A 22,290-nucleotide genomic window follows, 5' to 3' on the forward strand; every position below is an offset into this window, starting at 1 on the left:
CCAGGCAAATAGTGTGAGAGACCCCCATCTCTACAGTAACAAGAAAAAAAGTGAACTGGAGGTGTGGCTCAATCGGTAGAGTGCCTGCTTTGCAAGCACGAAGCCCTGAGTTCAAATCCAAACTCCATCAAAAAAAAAAAGAAAAGAATTTGGAATGTGGTCTGGGACAAATAAAGGTGGAACATTAATACAAACTATACAAACTGTTTGCCAAGCAGCCTGTGATGTGTGGTGACACACACCTATAATTCCAACACTTGGGAGACTGAGGGAAGAGGGTCCCCATTTCAAAGCAAGTCTGAGCTACATGCTGAGACTCTCTCAAAAAACAAACAAGAAAACAAAAGCAACAAAAAAATTTCTGGCAAGCAATTTAGTTAAATTTGAGCAAAAGCTTTAATTTTTTACATAATCTCTGATGCAACAGTTTTGCTACTAAGAACTTATACTAAAAAGTTCTAAGGATGTGACTCAGTAGTAGAGCATTTATCTAGCATTGTGAGGCTCTGGTTCAATCCCCATCATTGCAAAAACAAAACAACAACAACAAAAAACATAACTTATACTAAAGAAGTAATGAGAGATATACACAGAGATGTATGTACAGTGATGCATATTATAGCACTATTTATAATACCAAAAAATTTGAAAATAGCCTAAATATCTAAAATAGGGGAAGGGTAAATCACTAATCCTGTATCCATATGATAGAGTTCTATATATGCATTTAAATCATATTAATAAATGATTCTTTAAAGATAAGAAAATGTATTTATTTCTGAGTATGAGCATTTTCTAATTTTATGCATAAAAAAAGACTTTTCAGATACACCTTACATGTTAAAAACTAATAATTATCTCAAAATGATAGGATTAGTAGTATTTTTGAAGCTACATGAAAAAAACAATGAAAGTTTATCTATTTTTACCTTTACTCCTTTTTTTCTGTTGTGCTGCAGATGGAACTCAGGATGTCATCCATGTTAGGCAAACATTCGACCATTGAGCCACCACCCCAACCCAGTTTTTCCACTTTTAAATTTTAATATTCCCTGAGAGGGACTTTGAATCTTCCTTGTTACATTGAACATTAGCTACATTCTCAACTTCTCCTGATGTCATCATTTATGGTTATAAATTTATAAATATGTCTAACATTTTTAATTCCTTTTGACTTCTGGCTAGTAACTTTAGTAACTTTTCATACTGTTATTTTTTAGAACTAATTAGCGACATATAAAAGGTTACAAGAAATGTATAGGGAGGTCCTAGCACCCTTCCTCGATATCCTTCAATGTTAATATCTTCTAAGATATTATATATATATATATATATAACTTATATATATAAGTTGAGTGTCCCTTATCCAACGTGCTTGGACAAGAAGTCTGCTGAATTTTTTTTATTTTGAAATATTTCAATATACATAGTAAGGTATCTTGGAGATGGGACCCAAATCTAAACACAAAATTCATTTGTTTCATATACACATAGCTTAAAGTTAATGGCATGCAATATTTTTAGCATGACTGCATTAGACTGCAACCCGTGACATCAGGTATGGAATTTTCCACTGATGGCATCACATCAGTGCTTATAATTTTCTAATTTCCACAACATTATATAAAGGGCATCACATAGTATGTTACCTTTTGTGATTGTTTTTTCTTTTCATTCAGTATAATTGCCTGGACATTCACCTAAGTTACCATGTGTATCAATACTTCATTCCTTTTTCCTGTTGAGTAGCATTCTATGGTATAAGTGTACCACAGTTTATGTAACTATTCATTTGCTAAAGGACATCTGGGCTCTTTCCAGTTTTTTAGCTATTTCAAATAAAATTTCTATGAACATTTGTATACGTTTTATTATTTTTAAAATCTTCAGTTTATATAGCCAAATATCCTAGAAAGCCTCTTCTTCCTATATATCAGGACTTACTGAACAAGTCCATGCTTACCTTGCCCATAGTTGCACAGTTTTATGAGAAACAACTTGATGAAGAAAAGAACATGGTGTTAAACTACATTTTCTTGTTGAAATATAAGAGCTTCCAAAACCACTCCATGAGTTGACTCAGAGTAGCCGGGTCAGAATTACAGCATATATTTAAAAAAGGCTGTGAAAAGGACTGAGACGCTGAAAAGGGAGAAGGTAGGTGCGAATGGTAGAGCTTCACCGTCAGAAAGAGTACTTGGGACACTGCGAAAATAAATAAAATAAAATTTGATGCTGGTTTTGATGACTTGGGAACTGTGCTGTTGTAAAGACACAGAGGAAAAGACAACCATTGATTTTTGACAATTAGAATCTGTCCTTGGTGAAACTCAGAATCCAGTTCAAAAATTGAAGTTGGCAGCATAAAAGTAGACAATTGCAGTCAACATCCTCAGGCAAACATAGTGCCCTGGGTGAAGGGGACCATTGGCTTGAGTTGGTCATTTGAGGATAGGTGCATCTGCTTTATGCTAGAGAACTGAACTATTGGCCAGGCAGGAAAAGTGGGGAGATAGGAGTGGAGGAATTATAGATTCAGTATCTGGAATTGAAAAACTACCTGCAAAATGTTTCTCATAAGCTTGCTTGAAATCAAGTAAGCTCTAATCTCAAGAAGGCAAATCCCTGCCTCACACTTTTTCTAACAGAACTTCAGAATGTTTATTTCAGAGTTGGAGTTGTAGTTCAGTGGTAGAGTGCTTGCCTAGCAAATGTGAGACCCTCAGTTCAAGCCCCACCACAAAAAATGTTTATTTTAGCCTCTGCCTGTCCTACTGAGAGGGTCAGGTTGAAATCTCATATTGGAGCATGGAAAGGCTGTGACCCAGAGGTCCTTTTTTCTCTTCCAAGCTGTAAAGTGAGGTAAAAACCTATCCAGATGTGTGCCCTGGGGACAACATTTAGCAGTGGCAGCCCAGGAGCTGGCAACAATACTTGACAAACCCAAACAGCTGGAAAAGGTAGCAATATTATCAAAAGCAGAACTGATAATAGCAAGGAAGGAAGTAAAAAGAGTTTCTTCATTGTTGATTCAGTTACCTACCTGTGGGAACTGTGAGTGTGTGAAGAGAGCAGAAAGTTCCTCAATAGGTCACATTCGGGCCTTCACTCTGTCGGGAACACCACAGTTCAACAGTCAAGATCAGCCTCAGGAGATGAGAATGGGCAGTGGCAATGACAGAATACATCTAAGAGTTGCTGAAGAGGGTATCTAGGACATTTGGTTCATTTTCATATTGTGTTAAAATTTGTATGGGAAGGACTTTATCCTTTGATCATATCTGCATCAGAAAAGGTACCATCCTTTTCTGTACTCATATGGGAGTTGATGGAAAGAAATGATAAGTAGGTGTTCCTTTGTAAAGATTCTAGTATTTTGGCTCCAGGCTGTTTATAGTGTAATTGAGGTTTTACACTCACTTAAACATGAATTCAAATCTTGACTTTAACCATTTATTAGTTGGTGTGAGCCTGATCAATTTAATTCACCTCTCTGAATCTTAGTATCCCCATCTATAAAATGAAGATGATTATACTTATACAGTTATTGTGCAATTTAAATGAAATAATATTTATTAATGTCTGACACCTAATACGCACTCAGAAGATTACTATTATAACTATAATGTGGGTTGATTATCACATGTTCTGAAAGAAGATAGTTTGGGATAGTTGAGAATACATAAACTTTGAAGCCAGGCAGACTTAGGGTTGGATCCTGGCTCAATTGCAAGCAGTTGTCCTCATCTATACCACAGAACACTTCAAATGACCATCAACAGGCAGTGGAAAACCAAGGTTTTGTGGGACCTGAAGCTTTATAACATTTGGGCTAATAAAATTTTTAAGTATAAAATTGGGTACAATCCTGAATGTTTACTTAGAATTTAAAAAATAAACCACAGAAAACTACAAGTTTTTTAAAATGTATTTTTATGTATTTTTGCAGCCCTGGGATTCAAACTCAGACATCCCACATGCCCATTCAATCACCAGTACTCTACGAGTTTTTTTAAATGACAAATACTATAAACATCAAAAATCATGAAAAATGTATTTTTCATATCATCTGACACATCTCCATGCAATCTTTTTTTCCTGTATTTTTAGTCGTATTATCCTTTGTACACCTCTTTATGTAATACCACTATTGTAGTGCAATTTCTACAGAGAGAACAGTAAATCAATTTAGTTCCCCCCTCCAGAGTTTAGGAAAGTCTCGTTTAGCACCACAACCCATCACTGTCATACAATAATGAGTTCAAACCCCAGTTCCATCCCCAAAAATGGTGTATGAACTGAACATTTATAGGCTTTATTTTTTCTTGTCCTTAGTCCATAAACAGCATATAAAAACTATTTACATTCTATTAGTTATTATAAGTAATCTAGAGATGATTTAAAGTATACAGGAGGGTGTGCATAGATTATATGCAAATACTACACCATTTTACAATAAGAGTCTTCAGCAACCAGATATCCATGGAGGTCCTGAAACCAACCCACTCCTGAAAGATGATGCCATTAGGTAATTTGCCTATATTTTCCTAATTCCCAATCTTAGCAGGAGAAAAAAATTTCTCCTCATGTCTCACAATCAGTCCTAGTTAATAGCCTGTGTCATCTGCATGTCAGTAAATTCACATATGCAAATGATTTATTTTTTATAAAATTAGTCCCAGCCATGCTGTCCCTAAGAAATCACTTTTAAAGTGACAAAGCAATTTCCTTAACCTCCTTTATCCTTATCTTTGTTCCCTGTTTCTTTCTTTCTCTTTTCTTTTCTCTTGGGATCAGATATTTGGAGTTTCCTATTTCTAAGTCAATATCAATTCACAGTAAAGGGAGTCACAATCTTATGGTGACTCAATTTCCTTTTTTAAAAAAAAAGGTGGTTAAGACATCTCATCAAAAGGTTTTCAAGGGGGGAGGGGGATGAGGGAGAATGATGGTGGGGAGGAACCTAACCATTGTAAGCATATATGGAAATGTCACAATGAAAACCCCCTGCACAACTAATATTGTATTGACATTTTTATTGTGCTAATAAAAATGTAAAGAAAAAAAGGTTTTTTGGGTCATTTTAAATTATAGCTTCAGAATGTTTTATATGCATGCCATTTAACCCTTCACATAAATCCAGGTAACTACATAAACATAAAAAGCATATTTCCTCCAATGACTTTTTTGGTTCAAGTATCTTCTACCATCACTTTAGTTTTAAAAGAGACATGAGAAATCACAGAGGCAAACAGCCTTTTAATGTAATCAATGTGGGAAAGCCTTCAGAGTGAAATGTTACCTCATTTCTCACAGGAAAACTCACATGAGAATGAAAAATATAAGTGTAAGGCATGTGGGGAAGTCTTCAAAGGTCTCTTAACTCATAAAAATCCACACCAGGGAAAAGAAATCTTTTAAATGTTGTGAGTATAGCAAAGCCTATAGCAAGACTCCATACCTCACAACACTGGAGAAAAGCCATATAAATGTAATCAGCGTGGGAAAAGTTTCATCAAGGAATACATACTCAGGAAAAACTCTGTAAGAGCATTGTCTATAGGAAAGGTTTTGGTAAACTCTTCTCCTTTAGGAATCTCAAGGAAACTCATGATGGATAAAAAACTCTTCAGAGCCAGGTATGGTGGTACACATCTATAATTACAACATTTGGGATGCAGAGGCAAGAAGATTGACTCACGTTCTTTTTTGCTCTCTCTCTTTCACACATACACACAAGAAAGCTTCTAATGACATAAATGTGGCTTAGCTTTCAATGAATTCTCAATTTTTTTTTCTTTTCCTGAGACTGGGGTTTGAACTCAGGGCCTCAAACTTGCTAGGCAGTCACTCTACTACTTGAGCCACTCTGCCAGCCCAAGCCCTGAATTTTTATTCACTAAATCTAGCAACTCTTTCTTTAGATTCAGCTATCCATTTATAAGAAACACAAAAAAGCCCGGTGCTGGTGGCTTGCACCTGTAATCCTAGCTACCTGGAAGGCCGAGATCAGGAGGATCAGGTTCAAGACCAATCATGGGTAAACAGTTCCGGAGACCCCCATCTCCAAAATAACTGAAGCAAATTGGACTGGAGATGTGGTTGAAGCCATTATATATTTTTCAGCTTTACTGAGTATTTTTTTTAAGTTTTGAGGTGTGTTGGATTTTTTTAAAAAGTATGTGTTTTAAGTGTACAATTTGATGACTTGACACACACATACATTGAGAAACGGTAACGACAATTAGGGTAACATATCCATCACTTTTCATAGATACTAGGAAAAACGTACTTTAAACTTGAAATTTTGCTAAGGGAGTTATGTACATTATCTCATAATCTTCTATAAGCCGGCGACTACTGTGCTGTTTTCCAAACTTTGCAAAAGAAGGAACTGAGGCATAGTGCGAAGTAACTTTCCCAGGTGAAAAACAGGATTGGTCTCCAGGAACTGCAGCTTCAAACCCCATACCAATAACCACAGCAAATCCTTGCTCCGAAATTCAATGTTTATTTTAATTGCTTGCATTTTGCTCACAGTCCAGGAATAGAGGGTGTAACACGCTTTTGTCACCATGAAGGTACAGGGACACGGGAGTACATTAGAAAAACCTGAAGCTAGTGCTTCAAGAAGCAAGATTCTTTCTCTTACTTTTCTCTGCCGGGAAAGGGAAGGGGAGGGTGTCGGAGAGTCAAACGCACTTACGCGTCTCTGAGCGTCCCAATGGGTAGAGGCGAGCGAGCGGATTACGTCATCAAGGCGCGCTCCGCTGAAGTCGGTGGGGGGCAAGGAGAAAGGGTGCTAGGCTTGGCGAGGTCCCTTTCAACAACCGTGCGAGCAGATAGCTCCGCCCCCGTCCTGAGCTCCCTCGCCCCGCCTCGCCCCGCCTCGCCCCGCCATCCTCGCCTCCTGGGCGTCAGCTTCCTGGATCTCCTTACCCTTAGCTAGACGAACGAGAAGATACCGCCTGCTTCTAGAGCAGCCCAGCCAGGCGCGTAACCGGACGGCTAGAACGTGAAAGGAAAGCCGTGCACGGCTGCGTTTTCCTTCCCCCGAGCCATTCTAGACGCCGGTGAGTGCCAAGACCTCGGTCCCCAGCCCAAGTGCAACCCGAAGCGGCTGGACCTTCCCATCCCCTGGTGATACCTGGGCCCTAGACCATTCCCAGCATGCTCCATGCAGGATGCCAGTGCAGGTGCAGAGGGAGGACTGTGAGCAGGAGAGATAGAGAGTCCCCTTGCTAGAGGTGCTACCTTAGCGTCTCAGGGGGGTCTTGAGATGACCATGTCCTCCTTGTAACCCCCCATTCTCCATTTTGTCTTCCCTTAACCACAGTCCACACCATTAACTTTCACCTTCTAAAGAAATTCCTCAAAAACCACTTGGGTAGTTTCTGCCTTCTGTGTGCAGTTTTTCTTTCTGTGTGCAGTTTACTTTGTATAAAATAATCCTTTCGTGTCCATCCCCAGTATTATATTTTTTGCCTGCCTTGGTGGGAAAAAAATCTTAGAATAATTTGTGCAAATGCTTTGTATAAAATTTGTAGACTTCTTGAGTTATGATCAGTATTTTCTGCAGCCAAGAGTAGAAGCCCCATCAGAAAAACTTTCGAAATATACATATGCCATAATCATATATTGGCTAGAAATCGTGAAAATTGTGTAATTTAAAATGCAAAAATCTTACGCCAGTTAATTTTAGAATGCATTTGACAATCCTGGTTTTTAGGCAGAGCTTTTCTGTCGCTTCTCTTTTCCTCTTGGAAACGTGTTTATTGACCAGGTTCTGTGAGTGACGGGAAGTCTACCATCCTGCCTCTTTCCCCACTCCACCCTCTCCCCCACTCGGGAATTGCTCTACCAATCTATTCCACACCTTGTCCTGGTAGAAGTCAAAGTCCATTTCCTCTAGAAGAAACCATGGGAATAGCTATCTTATAGCAATACAGCGATGTGTCCAAATGTGCTCAGTAGATCCCACATTTTCTTCATTTATAAGAAAACAAGATTATTCAGCAACTCATTTATTAGACTCCATAATACAGTAGAAGCACTATGTAGATTACTGTTCTATAATAGAAAAAGCATTAACCTGATGTCAGGAGATCTGGTTTCTAATCCCCTTCTACCACTGATTAGCTTTGTGACTTTGGATCAGTTACTTAATCTCTGGGGTCCTCCATTTCCATATCTATAAATTGAGAGAAATGATATTAACTAGGCCCTAATGTCAGTAAGGTCCCTTTCAACTTTAAGAAACAAAGGAAATCTATGGAGAGCAGCATGAAGGTTCCTCAAAAAACTAAAAATAAAACTACCATAGGATCCAACCATACAACTCCTGGGCATATACCTAGAGGAATGTGCTCCAGGATATGATAGAGCCACTTGCACACCCATGTTTATTGCAGCACTGTTCACAATAGCCAAGCTTTGGAAGCAGCCCAGATGCCCCATGACTGATGAATGGATTAAGAAAATGTGGTTTATATACACAGTGGAGTTTTATTCAGCCATAAAGAAAATTGAAATTATTGTTTGCAGGTAAATAGATGGATCTGGAGATCATTGTGTTAAGCAAAGTAAGCCAGGCTCAAAAAGTCAAAAGTCACATGTTTGCCCTCATATGTGAAAGCTAGACCTCCAGATTAAATGTACACATATATATATATATATATATATATACACACATATATATACACACATATATATGAAACAGAAAACAAGATTGTTAGTGGGTCTGTCTGAGGGGACTACAGGAGGCAGGAGAGGAAAAAAGAATGTTAAGAGAGTGAAAAATATTGAAACATTACATCTGTGTATAAAGATAACAGTGCACTGTAAGCTTTTGAATAATAGGGGATCATGGTGATAGAGTAAATAATGGGGGAGTTAATCTGATTAAGGCATGATATATGCATGTCTGAAATGTCGGGTGAAACCCCTTTAAGCATAAAATGAAGGACAGGCGGGTAAAATAGGTCTTTTCTGGGGGTGGGTATCAGTGGGAGGAGAAGGACAAAAGGAAAGGGTGAATATGGTGGATATATTTTGTATTCATATATGAAAATAGAAGAAGGAAACCTGTTAAAATTGTTATAAGAAGGGGGAGGGAGGATGAGGGAGAATGATAGGAGTGAATCTAACTTGATATATTGTAAGCATATATGTAAATATCACAGTGTAGTCCCCTGTACAACTGTTACATGCTAATAAAAAAAAGACAAAACAGGAAAATCTAAGTAGCTCAGTAGAATATTCTTTGTGGCATTGGAGAGGCAAATGGGAAAATCTCAGCCTTTACTAGCATAAATGTGGAGCATGCAGTTTTTCAGCAGTTGTATATAATGTTAGCTTTTCCCTTGTAATTCTAGTGGAAATAAAGATGTAGACTTTCCGTTTTATTTCCCCAAAGAAAAAATGCCTTTTGAGTAAATAAAAATGTTCACTAATGGTCCTCAGATATGCCTATATTGACTCATTTTCACCAAATAACTATTTTCATTATGGGCCTTTATTACATTAATAGTTGGGATACTGATTTGTAAAACATTTAGTCTTAGAAATAGAAGGGTAAATATTAACATATGGTATAAATCTCAAGAAACCCGATTTAGTATACTCCAAATACCTAAGGACATTAGCCATCAGTTAAAGCACTAAATTAGATAGATAAACTTGAATTCACACTGAACTTACCTGTTCAATTTAAAGTACGTTGTAAAGATTCATTCATAGACTGGGGGTATGCCTGGCAAGTCCAGGACCCTGAGTTCAAACTCCAGTGCCACAAAGGGGGAAAAAACCCCATTTACATCTTCAGAGGTATTTAATATAGTGCAAGTTTGTAATATAAAATTCTTTAAACAGAATGGACAGACAGCCTCTGTAACATTAGTTTCTAATACTAATGCTTTGATTTAGTAGTTGGTTAATTAAATTCCCATAGATGAAGTGCAATAGCCTCTCTGCAGTAAATTCTGCTCAATAGAGGAGTTTCTGCAAAGTTCCAGTTTATACCAAACTATAATCAGATACCATTGGAAGCAAAAGATTCTGAGAGTGCTTTGGTACTGTATGCAACTAACTTGATGTCAAGCTTGAGAACCTTTTTTTTTTTCACTGTGAAAGCAAAATGTAAGTATACAAGGAATACCAAATGAGGTTACTAGACTACGTACTTAAGAGTCTTTTTCTTCTTTATAGGAAAAATGCTTTCTGAAAGCAGTTCATTTTTGAAGGGTGTGGTGCTTGGAAGCATTATTTGTGCTTTGATCACTATGCTAGGACATGTTAGGATTGGGCATGGAAATAGAATGCACCACCATGAGCATCATCACCTACAAGCTCCTAACAAAGAAGATATCTTGAAAATTTCAGAGGATGAACGCATGGAGCTCAGTAAGAGCTTTCAGGTATACTGTATCATCCTTGTAAAACCCAAAGATGTGAGTCTTTGGGCTGCAGTGAAGGACACTTGGACCAAACACTGTGACAAAGCAGAGTTCTTCAGTTCAGAAAATGTTAAAGTATTTGAATCAATTAATATGGAAACAAATGACATGTGGTTGATGATGAGAAAAGCTTACAAATATGCCTTTGATAAGTATAGCGACCAATACAACTGGTTCTTCCTTGCATGCCCCACTACATTTGCTATTATTGAAAACCTAAAGTATTTTTTGTTAAAAAAGGATCCATCACAACCTTTCTATTTAGGCCACACCACAAAATCTGGAGACCTTGAATATGTGAGTGTGGAAGGAGGAATTGTCTTAAGTATAGAATCAATGAAAAGACTTAACAGCCTTCTCAGTATCCCTGAAAAGTGTCCTGAACAGGGAGGAATGATTTGGAAGCTATCTGAAGATAAGCAGCTAGCAGTCTGCCTGAAATATGCTGGAGTGTTTGCAGAAAATGCAGAAGATGCTGATGGAAAAGATGTTTTTAATACCAAATCAGTTGGGCTTTCTATTAAAGAGGCAATGACTAATCACCCAAATCAGGTAGTAGAAGGATGTTGTTCAGATATGGCTGTTACTTTTAATGGACTGACTCCTAACCAGATGCATGTGATGATGTATGGGGTGTACCGTATTAGGGCATTTGGACATATATTCAATGATGCATTGGTTTTCTTACCTCCAAATGGTTCTGACAATGACTGAGAAGTGGAGGAAAAGCATGTGTTTGGTCATCATATAAGACATGTTGTTATTATTTGTAGTAATGATTACATATTCAACACAGTGGTGTGTTTCTTTTCTAATCTGGAGACACTGGTATAATCACATTAATGTTTACTAGTACATTTTTAAATGGGGTGGTATTTTTTCCTTAAAACTTGTGAAATTTTTAAATGTGTTGGAAAAAAATCTTAAGAATAATTTTTCAAAAAGATATATTTATAAATGTTATTTATGTGATAAATCCTCAATTATGAACATTAAAAATCTGTGTGGCACATATTTTTTTCTGAGTGTTTAAAAATTTAATTTGTCTTTTTAGCTTTTTAATATATGTAAATGAAATATCCAGTTGTGAATTTATGATTAAAATAAAAGTTTTAGCTCTGTTTCCTTTACTTCAAATGTAGATTTATGCTCTGAGCTTCCCCAACTGCCAATGGATTTGTCTTCTCAAAATACACAACTGTGCAACTAAGGAAATTTTCCTAACCAATCTTAAACTTGAATTCTGTCCCTGAGAGTAAAAGTGAAAATTACTTAAAGGGTAAGTACAATTAGCGGTGTGGCTCAAGCAGAAGAACACCAGCTTTCGGAGTACAAAGCCCTGAGTTCAAACCCCAGTCCCAAGGGAAAAAAAAGTTTTGACTGGTGGGGTGGCTAAAGTGGTTGAGCACCTGCCTAACAAGCATAAGGTCCTGAGTTCAAACCCCAGTACCACAAAAAATGGTAAGTAATTTTCCTGGGAGATAATGTAGTGGCATTCCTCAGCATACATAATTTCCATGTAACTGTCTGTACTTTGGCATGCAGATATTAAATTTGGAGTGTTGGCCATGAGGAATGTCATCTATCTGCCACTTAAATACAAATGTATCACTTGAGATTTATTTGTCCTTGCTGGACAAATGAGTTCTGTGAAAATCCCCTTAGAAGTACTTGTTTTGGCCATCTTTTTTTTAAATCCACATACTTATTATTTATTACTTTGTTTTTAAAAATTAAGGCAATTATCCAAATGAAAATGAGAATTAAGACAGTTTCCCTTACCTAAATTGAGTCTATCTTATTTTTTGTTTTGGTTTTTGGAGGGACTAGGGTTTGAACTCAGGGCTTTGTGCTTACAAAGCACGCATTCTACAGCTTGAGCCACACCTCCAGTCCATTTTGCTATGGTTATTTTCGAGATGGGGTCTCGTGAACTATCTGTCCAAGCTGGCCTCGAACTATGATCCTCTCAACCTCAGCCTCCCAAGCAGCTAGGATTACAGGCATAAGCCACTGGCACCCAACCTTTTAAAATTTTTTTTCTTTTATGTATACCTCCATTTTTGTTTGGTTGGTTTTTGTTGTTACTGTTCTTTTTCCCAGGTTCATATAGTTGTACCAGACACAACTGATTTTGGTGTGGAGACCCTAACCTCACAATCCATGTTGGAATGCCATACCATAGTAATTTCAGTTACTATCAAGAATCTTTATGCAGGAGTGGATACAATTGCTCTTGTACTCATAGATATATAACATATGTGGAGCTGACTTGTCCTATAATTTGACCACCAATGCCATATTTATCTCCTATAGGGTATGACACCATTACATTTTAGCTATCAGTATTCCTTATAACTGGCCTCAGGATGCTAATGGTCCCCCATAGCTTTAGCAAACCAGAAAAAATTTCCTCAGGAAAACTTTGGCTTCATATTATTAATCCTCACAGTAGTGTGTCAAATCCTTTGTTTTGTCTGATCTTTTTCATTGGGACTTTTAATTAAGATGAAACATTAATTTTGAAGAAAAATCCTCTTTAGCAGACACCTTGATACATGGTGTCAGGTACAATTATTACAGATCAAATCATGTCCAGTGTGAGTACAATGAAAAATGTATCTTTCCGAGGTGAGACACTGCCCCCAACACCAATATATATACATTTTTCTATTTGTATTGTGTCACCGTTCCCCAAACACCAGTATATTTAATTTTTTATCTTTAATTGTGGTAGTATATCAAAGTATTATAATAAATATGTCAGAGAATGCATTCCATTGCTCGATTTGCTAATAGGTACTAAGTTAATGACCTTTTAAATTGATGCACAATCATATTTTTATACATGAGTATTCCATTGTAAAATGTCTCAAATAATATGCTTTTTGAACTAATATCCTGTCTTGTAGATAAAATCTGAATCACCAACAGAAAATAGTGTTGCTCAGGTCATGGATACAGATTTGATCTCCATATATGTCAGTTTTATGTAGAAAAATAATACATTCAGTAGCCAAAAACTAACCATAACCCCACTCTGTTGGGGAGAAAGTTGGAAAGAATGAAGGTCTAATAGAAGTTGATCTGGAATATGAATATACTTTTGTGGCTTATGGCTACCATATTGTAACATGCATGTCTAAGCAATTCCCAAACCCCCTGAGATGTGAATGAGAGAAAACTTGAAGTTTCTTCTAAAAGTTGTATTTATTTTTCTGGTTGTGTTGAGTGCAGTAAAAAATGCAACCTTTTAGCAGGTCCCAAGCCATTTTTGTATGAGGTTCTGCTCAAAACTAAAACATAGGATGTGAAGCAAAATACAAATTAGACTCCTTGGTTTTGTTTATTTCAATGTTGCAAAAAGGTTGCTGTGTATCAAATCTGATTTATAAAGTGGACACATATATATTAGAAATGTTGCTGAAAGCAGTGTAATAATGATGTATCATTAATTTCCCCTTCATTTTTTGAGAATGTTGTGTTCCTTTTGGTACAAGGCAGAGTTCAAAGCATTCAGTGCATGCCTGAATGGTTATGTGAAGAGCGTTTTTACAGGGTTTAGCTTTATTTTGACATACAAAGAATTCCAGATGGGTGTGGTGGTGCATGCCTGAATCTCAGCACTTGGGAAGGCTGAGGCAGGATTGCCAGTCTGAGGCCAGCCTGAACAAGAACCTGTCTCAAAAAAAAAATCACAATTCACTATCATCAAAGACAAAATACTATACAAATATTTAAATTTTTTGAAGAGAAATGACTTATTTGGAAGTATAAATGATGGTGTGTAACTGAGGTCTTTATCAAATTTTTTTAAAGACAAAAATCTACCTTTATTAGTATGGAGTCTGTACAACATAATTTTCTTGTATATACTGAGTATTTATGAGCTCAGTACTAGGCCTGGTCCTTTGTGGAAAGCAAAACGAACACAAACTCATTCATTACAGGGAGTCAAATGATCATTTCATGTGAGATTTGCATGAGTAATAAGACAAACCACAGCTTATTAAAATGATAGTCCTTTTGTCTTAAAATTCCTGGATTTAATAAATGCGATTTTTTTCAATCCACATAATTCCCATTTCTTTGATAGTTTTCACTGATTCCACACAAAAATAGCCACACTGGTAATGCCATTGCTTTGGCAATTTGCCAGAAAGCTCTGATAGAAATAGTACTTTAAAACATTTTTAAATGCTTTATTCTAGTGATAGAATTCACCTAGGTTAGAAACATTCACCTACGTACCCAAACTATTGAACAAATGGGAATGTTCTAACAGTCAAAACACTGCTGAATATCATCTGAGGGAGCGAAAAATTCCCACTGGCTTGATGGAAGACTTTGAATACTGGCACTGAGAAACTTATTTCTGTATTTACCACGCTCTAAACCAGTTGCCTCTAAAAGGAAGCAACAAGGAAATGGAGCAAAGTATACATTGAGGGCATACATTGAGACACCCCTTTGAATATCAACTTAATAACAAAAAACAAGACTATGAAACAGGTACAGAGTGAGGGGTACTAGTGGGAGGGGGAAGAATGAATGAAGATTAAGGTGATGGTATATAGTTGATGGACTTTATATACCTATATGAAACAAAATTAAGAAACCTCTTGCAATTGCTTTAAGTGAGGTGGGGAGGGGTTGAGGGGGACAGACAATGGGGGCGATGTAACTAATGTACAATATAAGTCTAATTGGAATTGTCACTATGAATCCCTTACCTGTATATTGAATTATATCCTAATAAATTTATAAATGAAGGAATACTGCCTTTTCTCCCATGTTTTTCACATGTTAAACGTGAGCCACGTGTAATTTTAAATTTTCTAGAAGCCACATTTAAAAAGTAAAAATACAAAGGTGAGATTTTAGTAATATATTTTATTTAACCCAATATATCTAAAATATTGTCATTTCAACATGTTAACAGGAAAATATGTTTACATTCTTTTTTGTATTAAGTCTTTGAAATTCATTGTGTAATTTACAGTTACAGCATGTATGAATTCAGACTATAACATTTCAAGTGTTCAGTAGCCACATATGACTAGTAGCTACCATATTGTGCAGCACAGGTCTAACCAGTTCCAGAAACGAGGCCCTCCCAGGGTAAAATGTGTATGGAGGAAAACAGAGTTTCTTCTAAAAGTTGCATGGAAGAAAACAGAGTTTCTTCTAAAAGTTGCCTTAAATTCAATGGAAACTGAAACCTGACTTTTAGCAGGCCCCAGGCCATCTGCTTGCATGAGTTCAATCACTGAATTCTCAAATATTAAGTTTGGGGCAAAATATAGATTAGACCTCACAAGTTTTTCCCTTACATTATAACTGAACCAAAACTGCTGTCATTAACTTTAATATTCACTGATCTTTCCCAATTATCTTCAAAGCAACTGTTAGTCCTACCCTTGCACACTCTCAAAATTCCACCTCTTTTGTTTTGTTTTTGAGACAGAGTCTCACTGTGTAGCTCAGGCCTTGAACTCATGATCCTCTGTCTCTCAAATCCTGGGATTACAGATGTGCACCACCACACCTAGCATTACCCCCACTTAACGAGCCCTTCCCCTTGAGTCCTTTTCTAAAGATCCAGCAAAGGCTTCTAAACAGCATAATGGTCACAAATCACCTGGGTTGAAGGTGACTAATAACAGCAAAAGTTTAGACATCAGGAATGCATTCAATTTCAAAAGATTACCCTAGTATACCTTGCTGTTGAAAACAGAAAAACTTAGCAGCACAAGATACCATGTAAGCATCCTACACACCTCAATTAAACCCTACCCACATTATACTATACAACAGAAATTGTCCATTTACACCTGTCCAATAACCTATAACAATGGTGATTCAAGTATGGGCTAAGAGTAACATTTTATAATATTCAAGGGAAGACTTTTCTGAAGAACATAAGCTTTGCAGTCAGGTGGAACTAGGTCCAAATTCCAGTCCTGCCATTTATTAGCTATGTATCTTCAGGTTAAGTTATATAACATCTCTGAGCCTTAGTTTCCTCATTTGTACAATGAGAATTATAATCTACCTCCTGGAATCACAGTAAAGTTTAAACAAGGTATCTAAGTGGAGTTTGTACACATAATAGGCTCCCAAGAAATGCTATTTCCTTTTCCTTATTCATTTAACAAGTTTAACTAGCACTCCAAACAGTTAAATATGTATCAATCCTTTGTATTAAATATCTTGATGGTACGATACTTAAAATACTGATGTAACAGTGGTATTAAATATTCAGATTCACAGGAAACTCCTGAAGTTTCAAGATAACATCTATACATCTAATCTGTGCATGTGATAAAACAGCTTTTCCTGAAACAGCCTTTTAATAAATTTTTAGTGATAAATTTACAAATTGCTTTTAAAAACACTAGCTTAGAATATCTTCCCCTTTCACAGTAAAGTAGGTATTGTTGGAGCCAAAATTTCCAAAATTGATGTGGTTTCTATCTTCCCACACTTTAATCAAGATGTTTCTCTTATTATTATTATTAAAGTGAGATTCTTGCATCCAGTAAATGCATCTGGGCATTTGGTACATGAGAGAAAATTGTGTCTGACAACAGCCAAAGGCTACTGAGGCCATGTGCTTCGAACTTATGCATTCAGAAGCAAGAAAGCAGACTTACTTTGTGGACTACTTTCCAGACATTTTATAAAATAAGGAATTTTAACCTTGTGAAACACGACATAAAATAAGTACAGTATAAGTACCTAAGTTTTTAATATATTTTAGCTTCTACTATTTTCTTTGGTGATACTGGGGTTTGAACTCAGGCCTCACACTTGCTACATAGGTGCTCTACCACTTGAACCACTCCCCCAGCCCTTTTTTGTGTTGGTTATTTTCTAGATAAGGTCTAAAGAACTATTTATTCAGGCTGGCTTTAAACCGCGATCCTTCTTATCTCTGCCCCCTAAAAAGCTAGGGTTACAGGCAAGATCCACTGGTGGCCAGCAACCTTCACTACTGTTTAAATAGAATAAACCAATCTCAGTGAAAAATATTTTCCAGTCACATGCTTTTAAAAAGCTTTTTAACAGGGCTGATGGAATGGCTCAATCTGTAAGAGCGTCTGCCTAGCAAGCATGACTCCCCCACATGGCTTCCTCTGAAGCAAAAAGGGAATTAAACATTTTCATTTCAAAGCATGTGTTGGAGAAACACTTTCTCCAAGCAGGTGATTAGTTAGAACCAATGAATTCCTGAAAACCATGTCTTTTGGTCATAGGCTTGTAAAATCAGAAATTACTTATTTCACCATAGGAGAGTAAATGAAAATCAATAGTTATCACTGACAATCAAATTTCATGATTAAAAATTAAAATAAGAAAAAGTAAATCTTTGTATCTTTTAAATCTAGATTTTCCCCGTGGTGGAATTCCCAGAACATTTAGAATGAACTTGAAGGGAGTAATTTATTATGCCTTTGTTCACAAAGTGGCTGAAATTAAAGTATTTCAAATTTGGGAATAAAACAAGAAGGGTAATTAAAATTATGATATGGAAATGATGTTTTCTTCTAAAGTGGGATTTTTAAGCCAGCATGGTAGTACATGCAGGAAGCTGACCAGGAGGATCAGGAGTTGCAGGCCAGCCTGCGCTACACAGCAGGACCCTGCATGGGCTGGTGGAGTGGTTCAGGTGGTAGAGTGCTGCCTAACAAAGTGTAAGGCCCTGAGTTCAAACTCTAGTATCACAAAAAAATGGTTAACTAAAAAAATGGAATTTTTAAATGTCTGGTTTGATCATCTGATTTTGTTTTTGCCTAATAGAAAAAATAACTTATGTTGATATCAAGAAGTCTGCTATATTTTTGCACATCATAGCCTATTAAATTAGTCTTCCATACAAGATTGATGCCTTGTAGCTCAATTCTTAATTAACTGCTTGTGATGGTTACATATCTCTTCCTTCCTCTAATCCAAGTCTTTTTAGTCATTTGAAACATTAGTTCTCATTTGTTAGTATTTATGTTTGATGTATTTCACAAACTGAATAACTGCTACATCAATCTACTTAATTAGAATTAAACATTAATAGTGAGGTATGTCATTCTCTGTAACAAGTAGGATTTTTTTAATGGGACTGGAGTTTGAACTCAGGGCTTCATGCTTGCAAAGCAGGGGCTCTACTGCTTGAGTCATGCCTCCAGTCCATTTTTGCTCTGTTATTTTGGAAATGGGATCTAATGAACTATTTGCCTGGGCTGGCCTTGAACCTCAATCCTCCAAATCTCCTTCAACCAAGTAGCTAGAATTACAGGCTTGAGCCACTGGCACCTAGCTAACAACTAGGATTTTAAGCATAAATTATTTTAGTAATTCATTTTCTATTTCTTCAAAGTATGCAAGAACAATTTTGGAGTTCTTTTATTTTCACTCTAAGAGGCAAATATTAATTGTACTAGTGAATTTGAATGTATTTAATCCCCTCTCCCATATGACCTGTTTTTTGTCTTTTTTTTTTTTTCAATTCTGGAGACAGAGTTTCACTATGTAGGCTGTCCTTGAATTCACAATCCTCTGGGATTAATGACATGGTTGTAATAAACATTACTAGAATAAATGCCAATGGTTTATCTCCCTTATTTCTGTCCATGCATAAATTACATTATCTAAAAGGTTAGTCTCTTAAACAAATGAACAAGCCTACCTCATAATCTTAACACTGATTTTAAAAATTGGCCCTCAATTTTGTTCATTCACTTTTGATTTAATGGTATTGTAATCTTTTACTAGTACCTAATTGGTTTTAAGACAATACGAAAAAAATAGATATTATAGTTGGAAATATCTACTCACTATTCTGCCTGTCATAAAAATATAATAAAAAGTATACAAAGTATAAAGTACATACAGAGTATTTAAAAAGTATAATACATTTACATGCATCTCCATGTGAACAGGTATGGCTTCTTTAGGAACAGCTGCAAAAAGACGGTGCTATTAAAGAGTACAATTATATTTAGTCTAATTTTTGCTGCCTTAATATGATTAATAACATATTAAACATACGTGTTCTACAGGGCTTCCAAAATATTTTAATGACCTATTCTTATAGTAAGTTTCTGATTGCTTAAGAACTCAGAAGTGATGGTTATATTGACATAGGATGCATACATTTTCATTGTTTCTCTTTCATTACCAATCAGTTCTAGTGGATACTCCTTTAGAAATTGGAATCATTTTGAGTTTCTTAAGGAGCCTGGAAAGATATATTCTCAAAATTAAGGAACCTAGATAAACAAAGTTAAAATATTTACCACATTTTGTTGGACATACAACTCACTTCATATTTCCCTTAATATATAATTGCTTCATTTATATTATCACAAACAAAAAAGTGTTCGTTTTAATGAAATACATCTACAAATTTAATGAATTGTTATTCTTATATCTTCTTCTGAAGTATACTTATAAATACTGTATCCTCAGTTGCTGATTTGCATACAAGGAGGAACTTGGCTGGATATAATCATTATTTGCCACATGACCTTCTGTTTCAGGAATATCAAATCTCTCAAATTGGAAATGTTCATGATTACCCCTGGGATAAATCCAGCTGTTTTTGTTTGGGGTTTGGAATATAAGAGAGAAGAGAGAGAAAGAGACAAAGGAAAACTGCAGTTGCCAACAGAATATCATCAAACCACTGTAACGGTCTGCTAGAAGAGGACTGGTCAAGCCTTATGTCACTGGACATTGGGACAACCATCTTAAGTTTGAATGCTGAATTGTTGCAACTCCAAAACCTCATATTGGATACAATCTAAGGAATATTTTTACATTTCATATATAATTTACAAATTTAGAAAAACATTTGCAAATTCCTATAACTTTGTAATTAGTATTGGCCTGTCACCATTATCCAATTTTTTTTTTTGGATGGGATTGGGGCTTGAACTCCAGGCTTGACACTTGCAAAGCAGGCACTCTACTGCTTGAGCCAAGCCTCCAGTCCATTTTTGGAGATGGGGGTCTTATGAATTATTTGCCCAGGCTGGCCTCGAACCATGATCCTCCTGATCTCAGCTTCCCAAGTAGTTAGGATTGCAGGCATCAGCCACCAGTGCCCAGCTACCCAAATGTTTTTAATGTGGATTTTCTATACTTACTAGACTGGAAACTTCTTAAAGGCAGAAGCTACTTATGTATTATTCATCTTCGTGTCATATTACCTATAACCTAGTAGGTAAGAAATACCTATTGCACTAAACTGACTTTGGCTGAGTGAAAGTGAGCCAAATACATAGGAATTGCTAGATTGTAGGTTGGTTTGACACAAAATTAATTTTGAAGCTTATTATACACTATAGACACATTGTCTGAGAGAAAACAGATTCTCCCACATTCCTACTCTGAGGAATATGAGTAAATTAAAGTTTATTCCAAGCATAGTGCCTAAAGAAGTTGATATATCTGCTAATTCATGGCCTAATGTCTAGAAACTGAAAAGATTTGCACAGATAGAGTGATACCTCTGATTAAAACTGATGAGCTAAGACCTCAGACCCAGGGAAAGCAGAGAACATGCGCATTTCTACATCACCAAGACAACATAGTCAGTGTACCACAACATAGAAAAACATGCAGAAGATATTGATGTTGAATATTTAAAATGTGTTCTCTATACCCACTGTAACAGTGGTTAGATATAAGTATACATTATTCTAGAAACCAGGCAATTAAAAGTTTAACTTCTCTTATGTGTGTTTTTGTGTGCTGTGTTTTTCATTGGTAACACACCATTTAGCAATCTTGGTCAGTTAACAACATATTAGCATGGAGTTCCAAGTTTACTTTTGACATAAATGAGACACATATTATTTTTAAGAGTATAAGGTGCTATAATCCTCAAATAGGGTATCTCTTCCCCCAAATGGAGAGACATCTGAATTTGAAACCAATAAGTCATCATAAAATGAGACTGTCTATTGAAGAAAGCTCTTCTAAAAGATGATTTCTAAATTATTACTGATGAGATTACTTAATAGTTTTATCTTCCAGGAGTAAGTAACAAAACAATATGGTAAGTTGTAGAAATAACTGCAAAACAAAAGAAAAATATTATACATAGAACTTCAAAAGGATATAGGAAGTAAAAATATCAGGGCATCTCTACAGCCTAGTAGAGAGACAAGATTTTGGCAGAGATAAGCCTTCTAATACATGACAAAGCAGGAAAAATACTCAAAGACTTACCCCAGTCCTAATGAAATATTATCTCAAGTTATCAAACTTTCTTTGCTCTTATTCATGTTTATCAAGAATCTTCCTATTTACTAATTGTCTTAGATAGACCTATTGTTATAAATTAATACATTTATATTCTTTTTTGTTTGTTTTGGTGGTACCAGAGTTTGAACTAGGGCCTTGAGCTTGCTAGGCAGTCACTCTACCTTTAAGCCACTCCTCCAGCCCTTTTTTTGTGTACTGGGTATTTTCAAGAGAGTCTTTCAAACTATTTGCCCAGGCTGGCTTTGAAGCATGATCCTCCTGATCTCTGCCTCCTGAGTAACTAGAATTACAGGCATGAGCTACCAACGCCCAGCAATACATTTATACTCTAACTGGGAAATTCCACATCTTACATGTTTGTTTTATCAGCAGGAAACTGTTTTCAATCTGAGGGTTAGACCCTGGATCTACATGCACCTATGTTATATACTGGGAGGCCAAGCTGTAACGGCCAGCCACATGATCTCTCTCTTTTTACTGTCCACCCTCACCTTTCTCACCAACTTCTAACTGTAACACAGGTCACCACAATCTTGTAAATGTCTGTATCCATCTGAAAAATAAAATC

General features: G+C 36.2%; 1 protein-coding gene across 1 annotated transcript; it reads left to right on the top strand.

Annotated features, from left to right (window-relative positions):
- Positions 1–6,774: 6,774 nt before the first annotated feature.
- Positions 6,775–11,584, top strand: C1galt1c1 (C1GALT1 specific chaperone 1). The gene is made up of 2 exons (XM_020181896.2): positions 6,775–7,073; positions 10,207–11,584. Exon 2 carries the CDS (start codon positions 10,212–10,214, stop codon positions 11,166–11,168), a length of 957 nt encoding a protein of 318 aa, XP_020037485.1. The 5' UTR covers positions 6,775–7,073; positions 10,207–10,211; the 3' UTR covers positions 11,169–11,584.
- Positions 11,585–22,290: the final 10,706 nt, after the last annotated feature.

The sequence above is a fragment of the Castor canadensis genome, chromosome X, assembly GCF_047511655.1.
Source record: "Castor canadensis chromosome X, mCasCan1.hap1v2, whole genome shotgun sequence".
In the NCBI taxonomy this organism is placed as follows: Eukaryota; Metazoa; Chordata; class Mammalia; order Rodentia; family Castoridae; genus Castor; species Castor canadensis.

Coding starts and splice junctions, on each gene's coding strand:
- C1galt1c1 (XM_020181896.2), top strand. CDS start 10,212: ATGCTTTCTGAAAGCAGTTCATTTTTGAAGGGTGTGGTGCTTGGAAGC.